The sequence below is a fragment of the Misgurnus anguillicaudatus genome, chromosome 4, assembly GCF_027580225.2.
Source record: "Misgurnus anguillicaudatus chromosome 4, ASM2758022v2, whole genome shotgun sequence".
In the NCBI taxonomy this organism is placed as follows: domain Eukaryota; kingdom Metazoa; phylum Chordata; class Actinopteri; order Cypriniformes; family Cobitidae; genus Misgurnus; species Misgurnus anguillicaudatus.
Genome location: NC_073340.2, coordinates 25,917,464 through 25,936,257, shown reverse-complemented (window position 1 = coordinate 25,936,257; position 18,794 = coordinate 25,917,464). Strand labels below are relative to the sequence as shown.

At 37.8% G+C, this 18,794-nt stretch overlaps 1 protein-coding gene across 2 annotated transcripts in view; it reads right to left on the bottom strand.

Moving 5' to 3' along the window:
* Positions 1-18,794, bottom strand: part of grin2cb (glutamate receptor, ionotropic, N-methyl D-aspartate 2Cb) — a 72,129-nt gene that overhangs the window by 38,001 nt on the left and 15,334 nt on the right. For both annotated transcript variants that reach the window (XM_073867058.1, XM_055176616.2), the window contains one exon: positions 8,390-8,828. In XM_073867058.1, the coding sequence (XP_073723159.1) occupies positions 8,390-8,812 (423 nt within the window). In that variant the 5' untranslated portion in view covers positions 8,813-8,828. The remainder of the gene's footprint in view (positions 1-8,389; positions 8,829-18,794) is intronic.

Sequence of the window (18,794 nt, the reverse complement as noted above, 5' to 3'; positions counted from 1 at the left end):
CTTCAATGCATTTAGGGGTGTGGTCCTGGTCAAGACAATCTCCTGAACTCCAAACTGAATGTCAGGACTGAAAAGAAAGGTGATTAAAGCAATTTTGAGAGTGACATGGTTGTTGGTGCCAAATGGGCCGGTCTGAGCGGTCTTTTCACGCACAACCATTTCTACGGTTTACAAAGAATGGTGTGAAAAGGGAAAAACATCCAGTATGCAGCAGTCCTGTGGGCGAAATGCCTTGTTGATGCTAGAGGTCAGAGAAGAATCAGGCTGACTGATTCAAGCTGATAGAAGAGCAACTTTGACTGAAATAACCACTCATTACAACGAGGTATGCAGCAAAGCATTTGTGAAGCTACAACACGCACAACCTTGAGGCGGATGAGCTACAACAGCAGAAGACCCCACCGGGTATCCCTCATCTCCACTACAAATAGGTAAAAGAGGCTACAATTTGCACGAGCTCACCAAAATTGGACAGTTGAAGACTGGAAAAATGTTGCCTGGTCTGATGAGTCTCGATTTCTGTTGAGACATTCAGATATCATGCCTTGTTACCACTGTGCAGACTGGTGGTGGTGTAATGGTGTGGGGGATGTTTTCTTGGCACACTTTAGCCCCCCTCAGTGCCAATTGGGCTTTGTTTAAATGCCACTGCCTACCTGAGCATTGTTTCTGACCATGTCCATCCCTTTATGACCACCATGTACCCATCCACTGATGGCTACTTCCAGCAGGATAATGCACCATGTCACAAAGCTCGAATCATTTCAAATTGGTTTCTTGAACATGACAATGAGTTCACTGTACTAAAATGGCCCCCGCAGTCACCAGATCTCAACCCAATAGAGCATCTTTGGGATGTGGTGGAACGAGAGCTTCGTGCCGTGGATGTGCATCCCACAAATCTCCATCAACTACAAGATGCTATCCTATCAATATGGGCCAACATTTCTAAAGAATGCTTTAGGCACCTTGTTGAATCAATGCCATGTACAATTAAGACAGTTCTGAAGGCGAAAGGGGGTCAAACACAGTATTAGTATGGTGTTCCTAATAATCCTTTAGGTGAGTGTAAGTTTAATGTGTTACCATTTCTCCCCTCTGTAAGAGCACCACAATAATTCATGGGGGTACAATAAAATTACAATAAAATGATAAAATAAGAACACAAAGACATTTTATGTAATGTATGCATAATATATCAGAAGTTATGGGCTAAGCACCATTCATCATACTGTAAAAATAACTGCACTGAACACCACTCATTATAGGGAGTGGATAAAACATTCTGGCACCGTGTACATGTCATTCCAAATCATTTTGACTTACTTTCTTCTACTGAACACAAAAGAAGAAATACAAAAATGTTGTCATTAAAAAGATCAGATTCAAAGGAATGATTCACATTAATCGGCACATCTCTCATGAATTCCTTTGAATGTGTCATGCTAGGATAGACATCACAATTTTCAGGAAATAATCATTTTTAGAAAACCTGGATAACAGCATAAGTTTGAAAGCTCCAGTTTCTATTCAATCTGAAAGCATTAAAAAGAAGCAAGCAGTGCCATCTTCAAAAATTTCCCTTTGTGTTGTACAAAAGAAAATCCATGAAAGAAAGATTACAGCAATTAAATTTTGCTTTAAATACAATTTCACCTATTAAAATAAAAGGTTTTAACTTGTCCAGCGAATGAAATGATAGGCACCATGACTCTACACCACTACAATTATTTGTATTTCCATATTGCAGTTAGTTAAGTGCATACAGGAAATCCACGTAATTCAATCATGGCACCTGGGACATTCCCATACCACTGAAAAAAACATGCATTACTGAGAAACATTAACCTTGAACACGTCCCAAAGTGTGAGATATGAGAATTGGATTTACAACGCAAAGACAATTCACTAGACTATTGATCCTATCTGTTGCAGAGCCGCGCGTAGCAGCCTTGATTTATTGCCTGACTTTGAACCGTTATTTCTCTTTCTGTAATCCTTCTGAATAGATTTACACTTGACACCTAATACTCATCTGCTCATGTAGCTGTTCAACATCATGCCCAGAATTACATGCACATGCAAAGATTTGCACAGCTCACTTGGGACTTATATCATTGCACACTACAACTGTCATGCAAGTATAATTATGCTCATGCAAAACAATCTATAGAGCAAATAGTGAACTTTAAATTGCTCTGTTGAGACTCAAAAGAAGGCGTCTTAATGCCCTACGCTACCAATTGCATTTACTTCTGCCACACATCATAGATGTAGAAAGGAAGGCGTGGTCCAATTTAGCTTTGATGTGAAAAAAGGGTGTGGAGTTTCGGGAGTGTCAGGATCTGAGAGATGGTCTCCCGGGACTCTACCCCGACTACAGCTTTCTTTATCCCTGATCTGGTGTCCTTCAAATAACTAAAGTAGGCTACTGTGCTGTGGGATCACTCCGCTGCCAGCTTGTTTTCTTAAAGAAGTTGTAAAATTCAGCCAGACATGGCTGAGGAGGACTCATGAGTGTCTCGAATAGTTTAGCGTTAAGCCATAACAGTCAAAGATTTCTGTTTGCACTCGAACAGCAAAATGGCACAACCATTGTATTGTTACAGTAATAGGCATTGCATGTACACCCTGGGCATGAACTTGGTCCCATGAGTCTTTGCAAGGATTTACTCAAGTATAAACTGGCCCTACATTTCTATTACATGGATTTGGCTGAAGCTTTTCTCCAAAGCGACTACTGGGAAGGACTTATTTGATCAATTCATGTTTCCTGGGATTCAAACCAATGACCTTAGTATTGTTAGCAGCATGCTTTACCTGTTAAACTACAAGAACATTTAATCATATTTAACAGAAGTGTATTTTTGTATGCATACATAAACTATGTATATATTTAGGTAGTGGTTAACTGGAAGGAACATGTGAAGTCCTGTACCAAATGTTTGTGCCTTACAGTTCAATCTAGGCTTTTTTTAAAGCTAACCAATGGGATTTCTATGTGCCGTTACTGTATGGGTGATTCTCACGAAACCATTGAAACACCACAGCACTAATGATTTTAGCTTTAAAATGTGTAATATAGTAACATTAAAAAGCATCAGAATTAACACAATACTGTGTTCCACCTTGCACAATGTGTGATTTCAACATAAGAATTTATAATTGGAAATTTCATCTCATTTTCTGCTGAAATTCTCATTACCGCAATGTGTCCGGCTGTGTTTGAACATGCGTTATATTGTAATTTAATCAAATAAACAAATAAAAAAATATAAATGGATGTTTTGCTAGACTACTTTAGATTACAGAAAAAATATTTACTGAATATTCATGTATAATAATAATGAAGAAAAATTAGGAAAATTATGTGTCCATGCCTGATGTTCTCATCCTCCGCAACACTTTTTGAGAACACATACATAATTTTAATAAAGTTTGATTTTGAGTGACCAAGCACATGGACCAGTTACTTCAAGATGGCTACCAGGTAAGATCATTTTTTACAGTTAATTTGAAATATTGTCTTGTCAGAATGCTTACACGACATTTTGATTATCATTACCGCAACAGATGCTTATTAAATGTTAATTTAATTAATAGAAGCATAATACTTTGATTTTAAATGCATGTGCAGAATCTCCAAATTATGTTCTTTCAGGTTTGTCATGTCATTTTGAAAATATGTCAGTGTTGATGTTTTCTGACTGTTGCGGTAATGAGATTTTTTAGGACTAATTTTTTAAATTATGTTACAAAAAGTGTTAACTGATAAGTAAAAGTTTTTAAATTAATGTTCCCATTCACTTCAGACTTTGTTTTTCAATGTCTGGTGGGAAAAAAAGTAAATTTAAGCAATTTTTACATTTTCATGCTTGACATTTTTAAAAACCAAGTTTTCGTGAGAATCACCAGTATACATGACTGTTCTGTTTTTTGTGACATGAAGTCGAACAGACTCTGACACAGTAAAACAGACTGTCCTGTGACCCTTACTCCACCTAATGCATGACTATACAGCATGTAGTGGGTGGAGCCAATAAGCACATAATCGCATCATATGATATGATATGTATGCAATTCTCAAAGGAGATTAAAGGCATTTTAATGCCTAATCCACAATCTGCTTTTTTGGTTGTCAACATGCAAATCTTTGTCTTTGTGGGTTGTTTTTCTATTTTGATGTTGAATTAGTTGATGGTTAAGAAAGTAAAAATTGATCTGTTTCGCAGTGAAGTGCACTTCATTTTTAATTTATTACATATATTTAAATTGATAAATATAAAGGAAGCAGGCAGCACATGTCTGTGCTCATCATAGACATGTATGTCTGTGTTTTTCAAGCAAAAAAAATCATTCCCTGAGTGCATCATTTTAATCCAGTTCACAATAATCTATTTTCGGCTTTCTGTTCCACTTTATACATGTTATCAGCCTTCATTAATTCAAAAACCCGGGAGTCTGAGAGGCCTTTGACAAAAAGCTGGGCAAGAAAAGGTCCTCGTCCTATTTGGTCAAGGGCTATTCTGTTTCTCATTGAATGATACACATTTTTATCTTTTGTGTCCATAGTTATTGTTTTCATGTAAGTGTGTTAATTTTAAACACATTTCATATGCATCTGGGGGTAAACAGATGATGCAAGTATGCTGCAAAAAACTATTGAAGACTGAATCTTTAAAAGCACATAAAAAAACATAAAAGAATCATCAAAAGCAGTTTCTTTTTTGATGTGAAGAGTGTAGCACTTAAGGTTGTAGGAAAAACAACAAGGTTTAAGTACGCATGTAAACACGCAAAATTTGAGTCCATGCAAGGTTAAACAAGATAAATGTGGCTAGGAGTGTTAAGGTGCATATCAAAATTTTCAGTGATCGGACTGAGGTAAGAATGGTTTAGAAAATTTACAACATTTAGACTAGTTGTATAATACATTAACATTATTTTTTAAGCTCCAGTACTTTTATAACTTTTGAGTAATATGACATGGGGGTTGAGTAAATGATGACAGAATTTTCATTTATGGGTGAACTATTTAGCAGACCAATTATTAATGTCACATAATGTACGCTGTGAACTTTTTATTAAAGACACTCAGTTATTTGATATTAACATTTCGGTGGTATTTCTTTCGCTGCTGATCATGTGTAATAGTGCAAAAATGGAAGAACGTGCATGTTATTTACAAAATGTCAGTATAAAAAGTGCAACATTTACAGAACACAAAAAAAGCTGGGTCATTTCAACCCATGGTAAAATATGATTAAACCCAACAATTGGATTAAATGAATCTACAAATTGCTCAGCTGTATATTTAGAGTGTAAAAGGCATCTAAATTAAAAGATTGGCATGTAAATGAAGAATAAAGGCACCATTTACACAAAAAAACACAATAACTATAAGTTTTAGGGAGGTTTCACCCTTGCACTTTTTATGCGTGCCTGGGTTCGACTGACGTCAGAGTTCAGTTCATTTCTCAGCAAGCAATAACTGAGACAGTGAAATAACGGCTAACAATAGACCCAATATAGTCTGGCTATGAGTAACCCCCTTCTACCCTAAATAACCTTGAATTTGGTTGAATGCCGTTTCTGCCTAAATAACTTGTGAGATGTACGATATTCCATCATGTAAGCAAAATCAACAGGTGTTCAAGGTGTTTGCTCTAATTTCTTTTCCATGTTCTAAACATATACGCATCATCTATTCTTGGCCTATGGTTAGACGTCTATTAGGCTTTCAATGACAGGCCAAATTTTGCCTTGATTTAGCAAAAAAATTCTTGCTGGGTTGGATTAAGTGAACACTGTTTTTTCGATCTGTCTTTCGATGCGCACCCAAAAACCGCACCTGAGTCTACCAAAAAGGGTGGTCTGTGATACAGTTCAGATCCAAACAATATAATGTGAACAGAGCCCAGCGAGGGAGGGGGCAGCAATTGTACTCTGGTTCGGATTTGGCAAATTAAATCCACATTTAAGAGAATAGTGGAGTCCATAACACAACTATAACTATAAAATAAGAGAGGAACTGTATCTTTGGGATCACTTTCAAAGCGACCATTTAAAATGTGAAACTTCAGTGCTCATGCTTAAAAATAAACATAACATTTTAATATAGTTATTGTTATAGTTATCTGTACAGATATCATTGTGTGAATGGACCAGAAAAGTAGCATATTATTTGGTAACACTTTTTTCAATAGTCCACTTTAGACATTTTACTAATACTGGCTGTGTATTGGCAAGAGTCCTGCGACACGTGTCCTACGATGCAATATGGTGTGGTACCTTACTGTAAATTGAGGCAATATATTGAGATATTTCCTGTTTTAAGAATATAATGGGATATCATTTTAGGAAAACTGTCAATGATAACACACCGCCATATGCACTATTGCCTACCCAGTCTCACAAAGTTTCGTGATATAGTCACGTATCCTTTTATTCTTTTTTCGTGCTACCATCACGAAATTTCGTGTTTTTTCGTGATCGTATAACGAATTCCTGTTTTCGTGTGATTATCATGTATTGGTTACTCGACTGTTTTTTCCTATTTTTAAACCATTGTCGCTTCGGTTTAGGGTTAGATTTGGTGCTTGCATTAGAATGTCACTTTATATATTGATTTTTACTATTTTTTCTGATTGTTTTTATATGTCGCCTGGCGTTAGGGTTAGAGTTGGGTTTGGTTAGGGATGTCATTTTATGTAAATCTAACCCTAAACCGAAGCGACAATGGTAAGAAAATAGGACAAAACAGTCGAGCAACCAACACGCGACAATCACACGAAAACAGGAATTCGTTATACGATCACGAAAAAACACGAAATTTCGTGATAATAGCACGAAAAAAGAATCAAAAAAATACGTGACTAAATAACGAAATTTCGTGAGACTGGGCTGACTTAGCATATGCTAATGCACACCCCTATGCTAATACTTTCTGTCACTGTTTAAAGAAACACCAAAGTTTTTTTACCCTAAAATAACGTTTCCAAAAAAGTTTCAGTGGTTCATCCACTCAAAACAGGGTGAACGGCACTTTAACATTCGCTTTGCAGCCCTCTATCGGACAAAACTGCACTAAAGAAGTTTCCAACCATCGGGTCGCGGTCCTGTAGTTCGAGTGAAAACTACAAAAACTTGCTTTACGGTAAGTTACAATCCAATCAGAGCCAGCGTTGCTGCAGTAGGTTAAATTATTTACGACAGTGGTAATGGACTATTTAGTGTTGCTTTAAGTTTAGAGACGAATGCTATCTAGTGATTAGGATGTAAACTCCAAACGAAACAACTGCCATGATTGATGATTTTTATCAAAAATATATTGATATTGTGCTTTTTTTATAAAATCGATACAATATTGCCCAACAAAATATCACAATACTCACATTGTATCAATATTTCCTTACACCCTAATATAACTATAAGTAACTTTGCCACTTTTTGTCACCTACCAGTCATCAGAGTAAAGACTGTCTATATATTGTTAGTAGAATGTGTACTATAGAAATAAAGTGTAACCTATAACTTTCTTAAAATTGCAAAAATTGCATGTTCTTCCTGTGTATGCTCTATTCATTTGTGCATGGTGGCTTCAAAAGGCAAAAATATTCAGAATGAGATCATAACACTCTGTTCCTAAAATCACTTAAGGATGGATCAAAAGCGGTAATGTGACAGTAATGGAGCTTTCTGAAAAGGAAAAAAATAAGTCAAATGCTCGAACTGTGTATAAATTGCTTTGTGTTTGTTCCCTAAACTTTGCCAATAACAGACAAGACTGTACTTTTTTCTTCAAGCTGCTAACACTCAATAATTTACACACAACATTTACTTCCCTTATAAAGTCTTATATACTGTTGTACTTAGAAATGTTATTCAGTAGTTTCCACACCTCAGTGTGAAAAATGGGACACAACTGTAAAGTGATGGTTATACATCACAACATATATTGATTTTCATGCCTCACAAAATCACCTTTCCATGCAGATGTTAAATAGCTTATCAGTGCAGGGTGCTAACTGTTAACATTTCTCGACCTCACAGAAGTTATTTTAGACTCGCTGCGTTTCCAATAGTGCTGCATGAACAAGGTTTCTGAAATTACTTCAAAGAAACCCCTTATTAAAGCTGAAGACGATACTAGGAATCTATATTAAACCCTTCTTTTATTACACTTTGGTGTATTCCTGGTTTGTGTGTGAGACTTGAAAGAGAAAATATTCCTACTTGCTTTAATCTGTTTTTATATTTTGCAATTGTGTTCCATTTGAATAATTTTAATAAATGCTTTGCTTATGTGCATAGTTGGAAGGCTTAAATTTATATAAACCGTACATTTTCCTTTAGTAAAAATTCCCAGCCCTCCTTTCTAAATACTTACTTTATGAGTGATGACAACAGCAGAGCCGCCGCTGATGCCCACGATGGGGATGGAGGTCTGTGTAGAGACAAAATCTAAGATCTGTGCCACGGCTTCGGAGTCCACGTCATCTTCAAAGACCACACCGTGAAGGTTCTCTGCAGCCATAGTCTGACAGAGACGAGTCAGTAGAGCCCTGGGGTTAGTGTCGTTCACCAGCACTGTGATGGGGTTCACTTCCAGGGGCATGTCAAGGAAGTTTTCTGGACTCAGACGGCCCTTGATCTCGCCGTGGTGGGCCGAACCGCTGAAAACCACAGCCACGTTAACCGAGGGAGGGACGAAAAACGGACGTCCCCAGCAGGGGGGTGCTACATTGAGTAACAGATTGAGGAAGAAGAGGAGCTGAGGAGAGGGACTCCAACACCCTCGAGGAGTGGCCATTTCAGCCTCCTACAGCCTAAAAGAAAAAGAGATAAATTGGTAAACATTTTTGATAGCTGGTTTTGCTCTATGTAGCTAATTTTGCCCTTCATGACAACTGTGAGGGGGTTAATGTTTTTATTACTAATCAGTTTAAATTATATTAAAGGGACAATCCACTTTTTTAAAAAATATGCTCATTTTCCAGCTCCCCTAGAGTTAAACATTAGATTTTTACCTTTTTGGAATCCATTCAGCTGATCTCCGGGTCTGGAGGTACCACTTTTAGCATCGCTTTGCATAATCCATTGAATCTGATTAGACCATTAGCATCGCGCAAAAAAAAACAACAAAGAGTTTCGGTATTTACCAATATATAACCAAAGAGCAATGATATTACGCAGCAGCTGAAAATAGTCCCCTTAATTAGCAACTTTCAATGGCAGGGGATTATTTTCATCTGCTGCGTAATATCACTGCGCCTGCTGCAGCCATGTTACGACAGCAAAGTCCTTGATTATTACGCCAGAATGAGAGTATACAGGGCTTCAGACTGCCACCAAATGGGGGCATTTTGCCACCAAAATTTGAGAGTGTGCCACTGAATTTTACATCCAGTCGCACATGTGCGACCAGTAAATTTGACCTTTTTTGTGATTAGACACTGAATTTGAAAACAGCACATTGTACTTTCTGCATCTATCATTAAAGTATTCATTAGTAAAACAGTGGAAATTTGTAGAAATGTGAATATTTGGATATCATGTTGATTTACAGTGTGTGCCCCTAAATTTTCTGGTTGCACCCCTAAAATTTTCAGTTGGGGGCCACTGTGCTCCTAGTGAAAAAGTTAGTCTGGAGCCCTGGTATAGTCCTAACCATATCTGCCTAGAAAATCACAACTATTAATTTTCCGTCGGTCTAAGTACACAATGTAACTACAGAAGAGTCAAGTTTTAAATAGGAAAAATATCAAAACTCTTTGGTCATTTTTTTAGCACAATGCTAATGGTCTAATCAGATTCAATGGATTGTGCTAAGCTATGCTAAAAGTGGTAGCGCCAGACCCGGAGATCAGCTAATTGGCAAACATTTTTGATAGCTGGTTTTGTTCTATATAGCTAATTTTGCCCTTCATGACAACTCTGAGAGGGTTAATGTGTTTTTAAATCATCCTTTTAAATGATATTAAAGGGACACTCCAATTTAAAAAATTTTTTTTGCTAATTTTCCAGCTCCCCTAGAGTTAAACATTGATTTTTACCTTTTTGGAATCCATTCAGCTGATCTCCGGGTCTGGCACTAACACTTTTAGCATAGCTTAGCATAATGTATTAAATCTGATTAGACCATTAGCATCGCGCAAAAAAATAACCAAAAATATTTACCAATATATAACCAAAGAGCAATGATATTATGCAGCGGATGAAAATAGTCCCCTTGGTAACTTTCGATAGCAGGGGACTATTTTCGGCTGCTGCGTAATATCATTGCGCCTCCTGCACCATGTTACGGCAGCAAAGTCCTTGATTATTACGCCAGTTTGAGAGTATAGTTCCTAGCTATATCTGCCTAGAAAATCGCAAAGTTTAATTTTCTGTCTGTCTTAGTACATGAAGTAACTACAGAAGAGTCAAGTTTTAAATAGGAAAAATATTGAAACTCTTTAGTTATTTTTAGCGTGATGCTAATGGTCTAATCAGATTCAATGGATTATGCTAAGCTATGCTAAAAGTGATAACGCTAGACCCGGAAATCAGCTGAATGGATTCCAAAACAGTAAAAATCTATGTTTAACATCTAGGGGAGCTGGAAAATGAGCATATATTTTCAAAAAAGTGGAGTGTCCCTTTAAGCCTTAAAGTTTTGGGCATGGTCACTTGAGTGACGGGTGAACTGCCACTGCGTTCACTACCGTCGAGCTAGATGGGCATGGTTTCAGCAACCAGCCACTTCAGCTTCACCCACTCTTTACCCATTTTAAATTATCCGCGAGTGATGCCTGGTGAAGCGATGCCAAGATAGAGACGGCAAGCCCCACCAACTATTGGCTTCAAAAAAGCTCTTCACGTCACAGACACTATGTCCATTTTTTAAATTTTTTTTATTATAGTGTGTCATTGTGCCGATCCACGCATCCTTTTTTTAATACCACACCCATTAAAATCCTGTCAGGAAACCAGATGACATCATCCCCAAATGTGCAAAATGATTGACAGGCACAGACGCTGTCTTCACAGTTTACAGAGCCTAGGGCGGTCAATGTGTCTATTATGAAATTAATCGTGATTAAAATGATTGACAACTTTAATTTCAACATTGAATGCATGATGCACAACAATTTTGCTGTTGTTGGCCACATAATAATAAAAAAGAGAGGAAATCACTTCTCATTTAACAATCATAAAAAGCACAAATGTATTTTAATGTATACAGCCGTAATCCCACACTTGAAAACAGATCGTCACATGCTCTCAATGGCTATTTCTGTCACTCAATAATCTCATATCGCATGTGTTCTGGTGTGCGCCTGTGTGACACAACAGGCCATTAGCAGACTCAGTGTGACATATACAATAAATACAGCAAGGATTCACAGCAGATAAGCTCTCGCCACTTCACAGGGGCCGGTCGCTGATCTTCCAATCCACAGATGGACTGGGTCAGTAACAAGAAAAAACCTGAAGCTCGTTTAACACCACAAGTTTGTGAATCATTGATATCTTTATAGGAAAGGTTTCTATTGTACGTTTCCTTCGCCTTAATCTTGCAATTACAGCATAGACCTTCTATAGTCAAGTCATTTCAAGGAAAGTCTCCTTGGAGTGGCCTAGGGTTAAGTGCTTCGCTATAACCATGGTAACCATGGTAACAGGGCATGATGGGATCACAAAAACTCTCCAACTTGAAATTGAACCACTAACCTTTGTGCTTTAACCATTAGGCTACATTTACATTTATACATTTGGCAGACGCTTTTATCCAAAGTGCCTTACAGTGCATTTAAGATGTGCATTTCTTGGGAATTAAACCTGCAACTTTTTGTGCTGCCAACCCAATGCTCTAAGACCACCTGAGCTACAGGTGAGGCTCCCACCACATTTCTTAAGTATGTTACAATACAGTATATACAAATAAAGGCTCAAAGGACACAGCAAAGACTTGTTTTATAACAGCAATCTAAATCAAGACGCACTTGAATTAGAATCTTAAAGGTTAGGCCCATCCATCCACGCCAGCGATTTACCACGGTGACACCCCAGCCTATTAAACTATCACCGCTAGCAGTTGGACCATGCGCTGTAATTACTACGAATGATAAATTTAATACTCTCATTGCAATAGCTATCATGTTTCATACAATTCTCTTATGAATACATCTGGCAACTAAAAGACCAATTCGACATGTTGCTTGTATAAACAAGCTTTCCCGCTCTTATGCTTCACGGTGTAGTGGTTTGCCGCAGACTACTTCATTAGTAGCGCTCCTCGACAAATGTGGGATTACAAGTACTCGCTATAGTGGAAGACAGATGGTGAGGTACAAAAATACATATGCATTCCAATCGCAAAAGCGACAAAACATAACACTTGCCAAGAGAAACCCCAGACACTCGGGGAGTTAAAGCCGTCACGCTCTCATTTCTCATTCTTTCTTTATCTCCCTCTTTGACGATTTTTGTTTTTTTATAATCCTCATTAAAAAGTCACTGTTCAAACTCCAGTCAATACTGGCAAAGCATCAATGAGCATGTATGTATGCTCATAACTCGGTGAAATCCGAACACTTTCCAAAGTTAACAGCAACAGATGTACAAGTGTCGAGGGAACACAACTGGGGATAGAGAGAGATAGTGGTAAAAGAAACAGCTTAAATTTTAAAAATACACATTGCTGAGTGATTCATAGGCACATTCAGCCCCGTGGACTTTCATAAAGGACACCGTTTACAACCTCACTAAAATCTGAAATATCTCATAATTTATTCACCCTCATGCCATCTCAGATATAGGACTTATTTTTTTCGGGTTTTCGCGTTTTCTTACACACACCTATCTTTTCGCTTCAGAATACATTTATTACATTTGGACTGTTTTTTATTATGGATGTACAGTATTCCTGCGTCCCAATGTGCATACTATCCATTCTAAATAGTATTTGTAATTATAATTAGCATGTCCCAAATTGCCGAGTATCCACAAAGTTCTCTGATGTCTAGTTTTAGTTTAAAGGGACTGTAAGTAAGATTTTAAGTGTTTTATTAATAATATCAATGTCTTTATTCATAAATATGTCCTCATTGGTGTCAAATGACCTCCAATGGCCAATGATCTGACTTTTCTTTGTAAGCTTAGAATTTCTTTTCTTTATTTACATTGAACGTGTAAGTTCAAGGAGGCTTCCATGTTGTTCCGCCTTACTGATAAACTATAATAGCAGAGAGGGACAAAAAGCACTAGCCTACCAATGCGCTTCCACGACGCATTTTCATTCAGAACACGTGAACCAGCTGAAACGGACAAGGAGATCAGTGAGTACATAACAGTTACCGTAGTCGCAACACGCATTTGGAAAAGCGAGGCGCTAGAGAGCACTAAATTTTTGAATGCAAAATACAATTTCACCACTAGATGGGGGAAAATCCTACGTACTGTCACTAAAATGGCTGATAGTACCAACAACTCACTGCAATAGTGTGGGGTTTATTTGCGCTACACAGAATCAATAAATTAAATGATGCGTCACTGAATCAATAAATTAAACTACAGAGTACACATTACATGGCAAATAATGAATAAAGAAATGCTTTAGGGCAGTGTTGGGGTAATGCATTACAAGTAACATGCATTACGTGATAATATTACTTTTCTGAAGTAACGAGTAAAGTAACGCATTACTTTATAAATGTACACATTAATATTTGAGTTACTTTTTTGAAAAGTAATGCAAGGTACTTTTCAGTTTAATTAATTTGATTAAAAAAATTATGTACGGAATTAAACTGAACATAGTCAAGTAGAATAATGCACTTTATGTGTGCGCGCCTGAGTGGGAACAAATTGAGGCAGAAACTGAGATGGCATGGGGCCAGAGCTTGACATTTTTGCGATGGAAATATGCAATAAATAATACATAAAAAACACCTGCAAGGCCTGAAAGAGATCATGCCTCAGCCACGTAAGAAAAAGTAACGCAAAAGTAACGTAAACATTAATTTCCACGAAAAGTAACTAAGTAATGCAATTAGTTACTTTTTTGGGTGAGTAACTTAATATTGTAATGCATTTTTTAAAAGCTACCTTTCCAAACACTGTTTAAGGGGTGGTTTACATTTTGCATCTTTTTGTCACGCAAAAACGCTATTTTACAATGTAGACGGATGACAGACGTACTCAAATAGAAAGCGAGTCCGCACTGCTACTTGGGCGGATTGATTTGCACAACTCTGACCGAACTCTCTGTTCCTCACCAGGGGGCTTCTCGGGTGCTGCGAGCAAATCACTCCGCCCAAGTAGCAGTTCTGCGCCTTCTGAGAATATAGTTCTCAGTATATATACTGTTAAAAGATCGCTGTGTCTCATATGACCATGTTATTTGTACACGCTGTGACTATACAAATTACAACACCTAAATAGGAAAACGTACGTGTTATTTTGTCACTTATTGGAAGCAGTATGCTAGCTGGAGCCATTTACTTCCAGTCTTTGTGCTAAGCTAAGCTAGCGGGGGCTGTGTCAGACAGATTTACAGCACGCACAGAAATGAGAAATGTATGTATGGACTTATCTAACTCTGGGAGATACGGTGAATAAGGTAAATTCCTAAAATGTGGGTGTGTTCTTTTAAAAAAGTCTTGTGCCATGGCCCCTTTAAGAATCACAGCATCATCCAGCCAACAGTCGTCACTTTTGTTTCGAGTTAGTATGTCCCAGTGTGTGCATACTCTTTCATTCTGCACTCAAAATTAGTTACTTTTCCAAACAAAAACAGTAGTATTAGGGCATAGTATAAGTAGGTGAATTGGGATGCAGCTTATGTGATTTTTGTCGCTTTAACATTGTGGTACCTACAGTATATATGTATATAAAAGTAACAGATATATTGATAAAAAAACGTACTTTTTTTACATAAAGGAAGGAAATCATATATACATTTTTAAGATTGAAAATCTGGATCTGTGAAAAAGGGTAAACAGTATTGAAACATATTTAACAGATTTGTTTAGTTCCTTATATTGTCTGTTGGTTGGCCTATGTCACATATGACACAGCAATGAGACACCTGCAGACTTGCTTTGATGACTGCAAATGGAACACGCACACACACACACACACACACACACACACACACACACGCGCGCACACACGCACACATGCACAAACACGCCCAGCTGCTGCTTGGTAATATATTCACTCGCTTGCTTTCAGTCTGTTAGATCTGGTTGATGTGATCTCATGTGTTTCAACTCCTCAGATCTCTTTTAAACAGGACACTTTGATAGATGTTTGACCAAAGATCATATGGACAATCACATCACACAGCTAGAGCATGCGTTCTTATTAGATTCAAACAAAACACCAAAGGAAAGAAAATTAAATAGATCAATTAACCATTCAATCTGCTTTATGCCATTGATGGATTAGATTAGTTTTTCTTGAAGAAATAACAAAAATATAACTCATGAAAGTTATCTTGAAAAGTCTGCTTTGCTAAATGACACTTTTCTTGATTCACAGCATTACACATAAACACGAATCAAAGCTAAATTTAATCTGCACCTTTCATGTAGATAATCGCAGATAGAAATATTTTCAAAGTGAAACACCAGCTGTGGGTGCCAGCTGTCCACGCGGTGTCTGACGGGTGAAGCTGATTAAAGCACAATGGCTTTTAATACATTTTGCATCTCTAACTATAACCCTCACATCAACAGTTCAGAGAAACCAATATGTAATTTTAATGAACACATTTAAAAACAAACATAAAACACAAGTGACTGAGGTTGAATATCTGCATTCAATATTTGGAAACTTCTTAACTCAAAACGAATAAAGATTTGGTTGAAAGCTAAATAAAAACCAACAGGTCTGCTCGGTGCAAAACATTGCATAAAATGCTGTTAAAATTATTCAACTTACAGTAAAAGAATAATCTCTCTCCTGCATAAAATGAGTATAAAAATATATGGCACAACTTTAAATAAGTTAAAATAAGAATGGCAATCGAAGTGCTGACAAATTCACATGGATTTTCTTACACCAGACAGTGAAAAAACGGAGAGAGCAGGTGTGTTACATTAGCATGAATTAACATCTTGTGTGCTCTATTTACGTCTCTGAGCTAAAATTAAAGTGTTAGCAGACAGAATAACATTTAGCAAGCTGAATAACATTTACATTTGGAGTTACACTATCGCTGCTATTCATAGTACAATCCCGATCACTACTTGAGTGATGTTAGCTCACGCATAGCTAATCTGCCCACTTTTTGTAATGTGGGACATGAACTGCCTCAGATTGTATTGGTATTCAATCTCATAAGAGAAGACTGGGATCATGGTAAGTCTGCCTTTAAAACATCAGGTCACAAAGGTTATGACAGAATCCCTCCCGTCCAGATGTTACTGGCTATTTTATCCACTGTGTGAGCAACCGCATACTAGCTGACAATACATCTATCGAACCATAGATGCACACATACTGATACACATGAACGCACACTCAAAACAGTAAAACAAACAGACCACTGTATTTTAAGTTGTGGGCATTTAACCATTGCTCAAATAAACTCAATAGACTAAATGCTGTGCTGTGCTATCTAACTATTAACAATCAAATTTTCTTAGAGATAAGAAATAAACATAGACGCAAATAAATTCTTACAGTAAGAATACACAGTTAGTAGACTACGGTTGCGTTCACACACAGTTCGATTATTTATGGGTGTGACAACCCAGCCTAATCTCACGAGAAATTGTACATATTTTACGAGTTCGAATTCATACGAAGTTAATCATGCAAAATCGTAAGATTCTCATGAAAAAACAACAACGAAACCGAACCCCTGACCCCGCACCTAACCCCAACGTCACAGGGGTCAACACAAATCGTACAGAATTACGATTGTGGTCGTACGAATTGATACGAATTAGCCAACTCGTAAAATATGTATGAATTCTCGTGAGATAGCATTGGACAACAGCATTCTATAACCGAACTCACATCTGTACATTTTTGGGTCTTATTTCCGCATTTACGGAGAAGCTGGACGACTAGTTTACCAGTAGATGGCGGCAGCGTCTCGCCGGTCATGAAACTATACATCTGTTTTTGTTATTTATGTAGATAATACCCCAGATTTCCACCAACTGCGGAGCGGCTGCAGATCGGCTCCGCTGCGTTACGGCTCTACACTCTGCCGTCCACCAATACCCACCAGTTCCGTATTTGTTGCAGAGCGGCTGCGTGCTGAAGTGACGAGGACCCATGAGGTCTTGCAAATTCACGTGATGATCACGCGATATCTAGTTCTGTCTCCGCCCATTATGACGTTAAATTATGACGTTTTGCTGCACCAGCCCAGATCACAACAAAAGATCTCGCGAATGATCACGCGATATAGTCATGGCTCCGCCCTGCGGAGCTGTCCGGCATCCGTCAAAAATAGAAGCTCTGCATATTTGTTCCGGAGGGCTGCAGATGGCCAGAGCTGTGACGGATTCGGAACGCAGTCAGTGGAAATACACACATTGACTTGAATGGAAACCGATTGACTCCGCAGCCGTTCCGCAGTCGGTGGAAATCCCAGGATATTTTGTCCATTCTTTTTGATATTTAAGTCAGTCACAGGCGCCACATGCAAATAGCATACGTGTTTGATGTCGATTGCTTTTTCGTACAGTGAGTGTTCTATTTGTGTCTGTAAATTGCTGTGTCAACAGGACACCTGTAAATGCGGTTGTCACTCGTGACATTTTACCGTTTGAACGCAGCCTCTGTAACTGTGTACAATGTGCGGATTGAATCACGCCTTGTTGTTGTCCAATGCTAAGTCCAATGGAAAAAATAATACTTTGAAAACTTGACTTCGGTTGTTTGTTCATACAGACTGTGACTGTAATCTGCTGTGTGAAAATAATATTTCCAGACTCACATTTTTATGTATGCGGTGGTCACTTCCAAAACTTTGCAGTTTGAACGCAGCCACAGTGACTGTTTCCATACGTTCACACCGCCGCAGACTTGAGCTTCCCAAGAAGCTCCGGCCGCCCGGTTCAAGGACGCTTGTCAAAAAGTACGGGGAAGTTTGTTGACGCTTTGGCAGCTCTGAAGTCTGTTTTCTCGTGACTAATGTTTTGGTAGGAACGAAAGTTTACATCATATGTTTCTCCGGAATCAGCTATAGTCTAAGCTATATTCCGATTTGTACAAAATCAATCAGTTTAAGGAAGGCAGGATATCTGGAGCTACAAAAATTTACAATATGTTGAAAATAATATGTTTTTCTAACCATAAACCACCCGAACGTATAGAACGATGTTTTTTAACACTGAAATATGTGCACTTTTAGAGACAAGAAACGTGCTATCTATTGGTCGGAATGTAAACTCCAAATGAAACAACTGCCATGAATCTATGATATTTTTTAAATTTAATTTTATTTTTACGATATCAATATTGCAATTTTTAATGGGCGGTACAATATCGACAAACCAACAATCACAATGCTCATGTGTACCTTTTTTTACATCACTATCAGCTGTAATTCTTTTAACTCTTTGCCGCTATATTCTAATTGGTTGCTGCCATTTTGCCGCTGCTTGCCGTTGAACCGTGTCTAAGCTCATTACCATAAAGTTGAGCTTCTTTCAACTTTCTGATTGACGCTCTGGTCAAAACGCCTAAAACGCGATGCCAATGGATTTGACGCTCCTTGCAGCTGAGAGAAGCCAGCTTCCATTGTAAATTAATGACTTCCGGTAACTTTGAAATGTCAGGTCTGC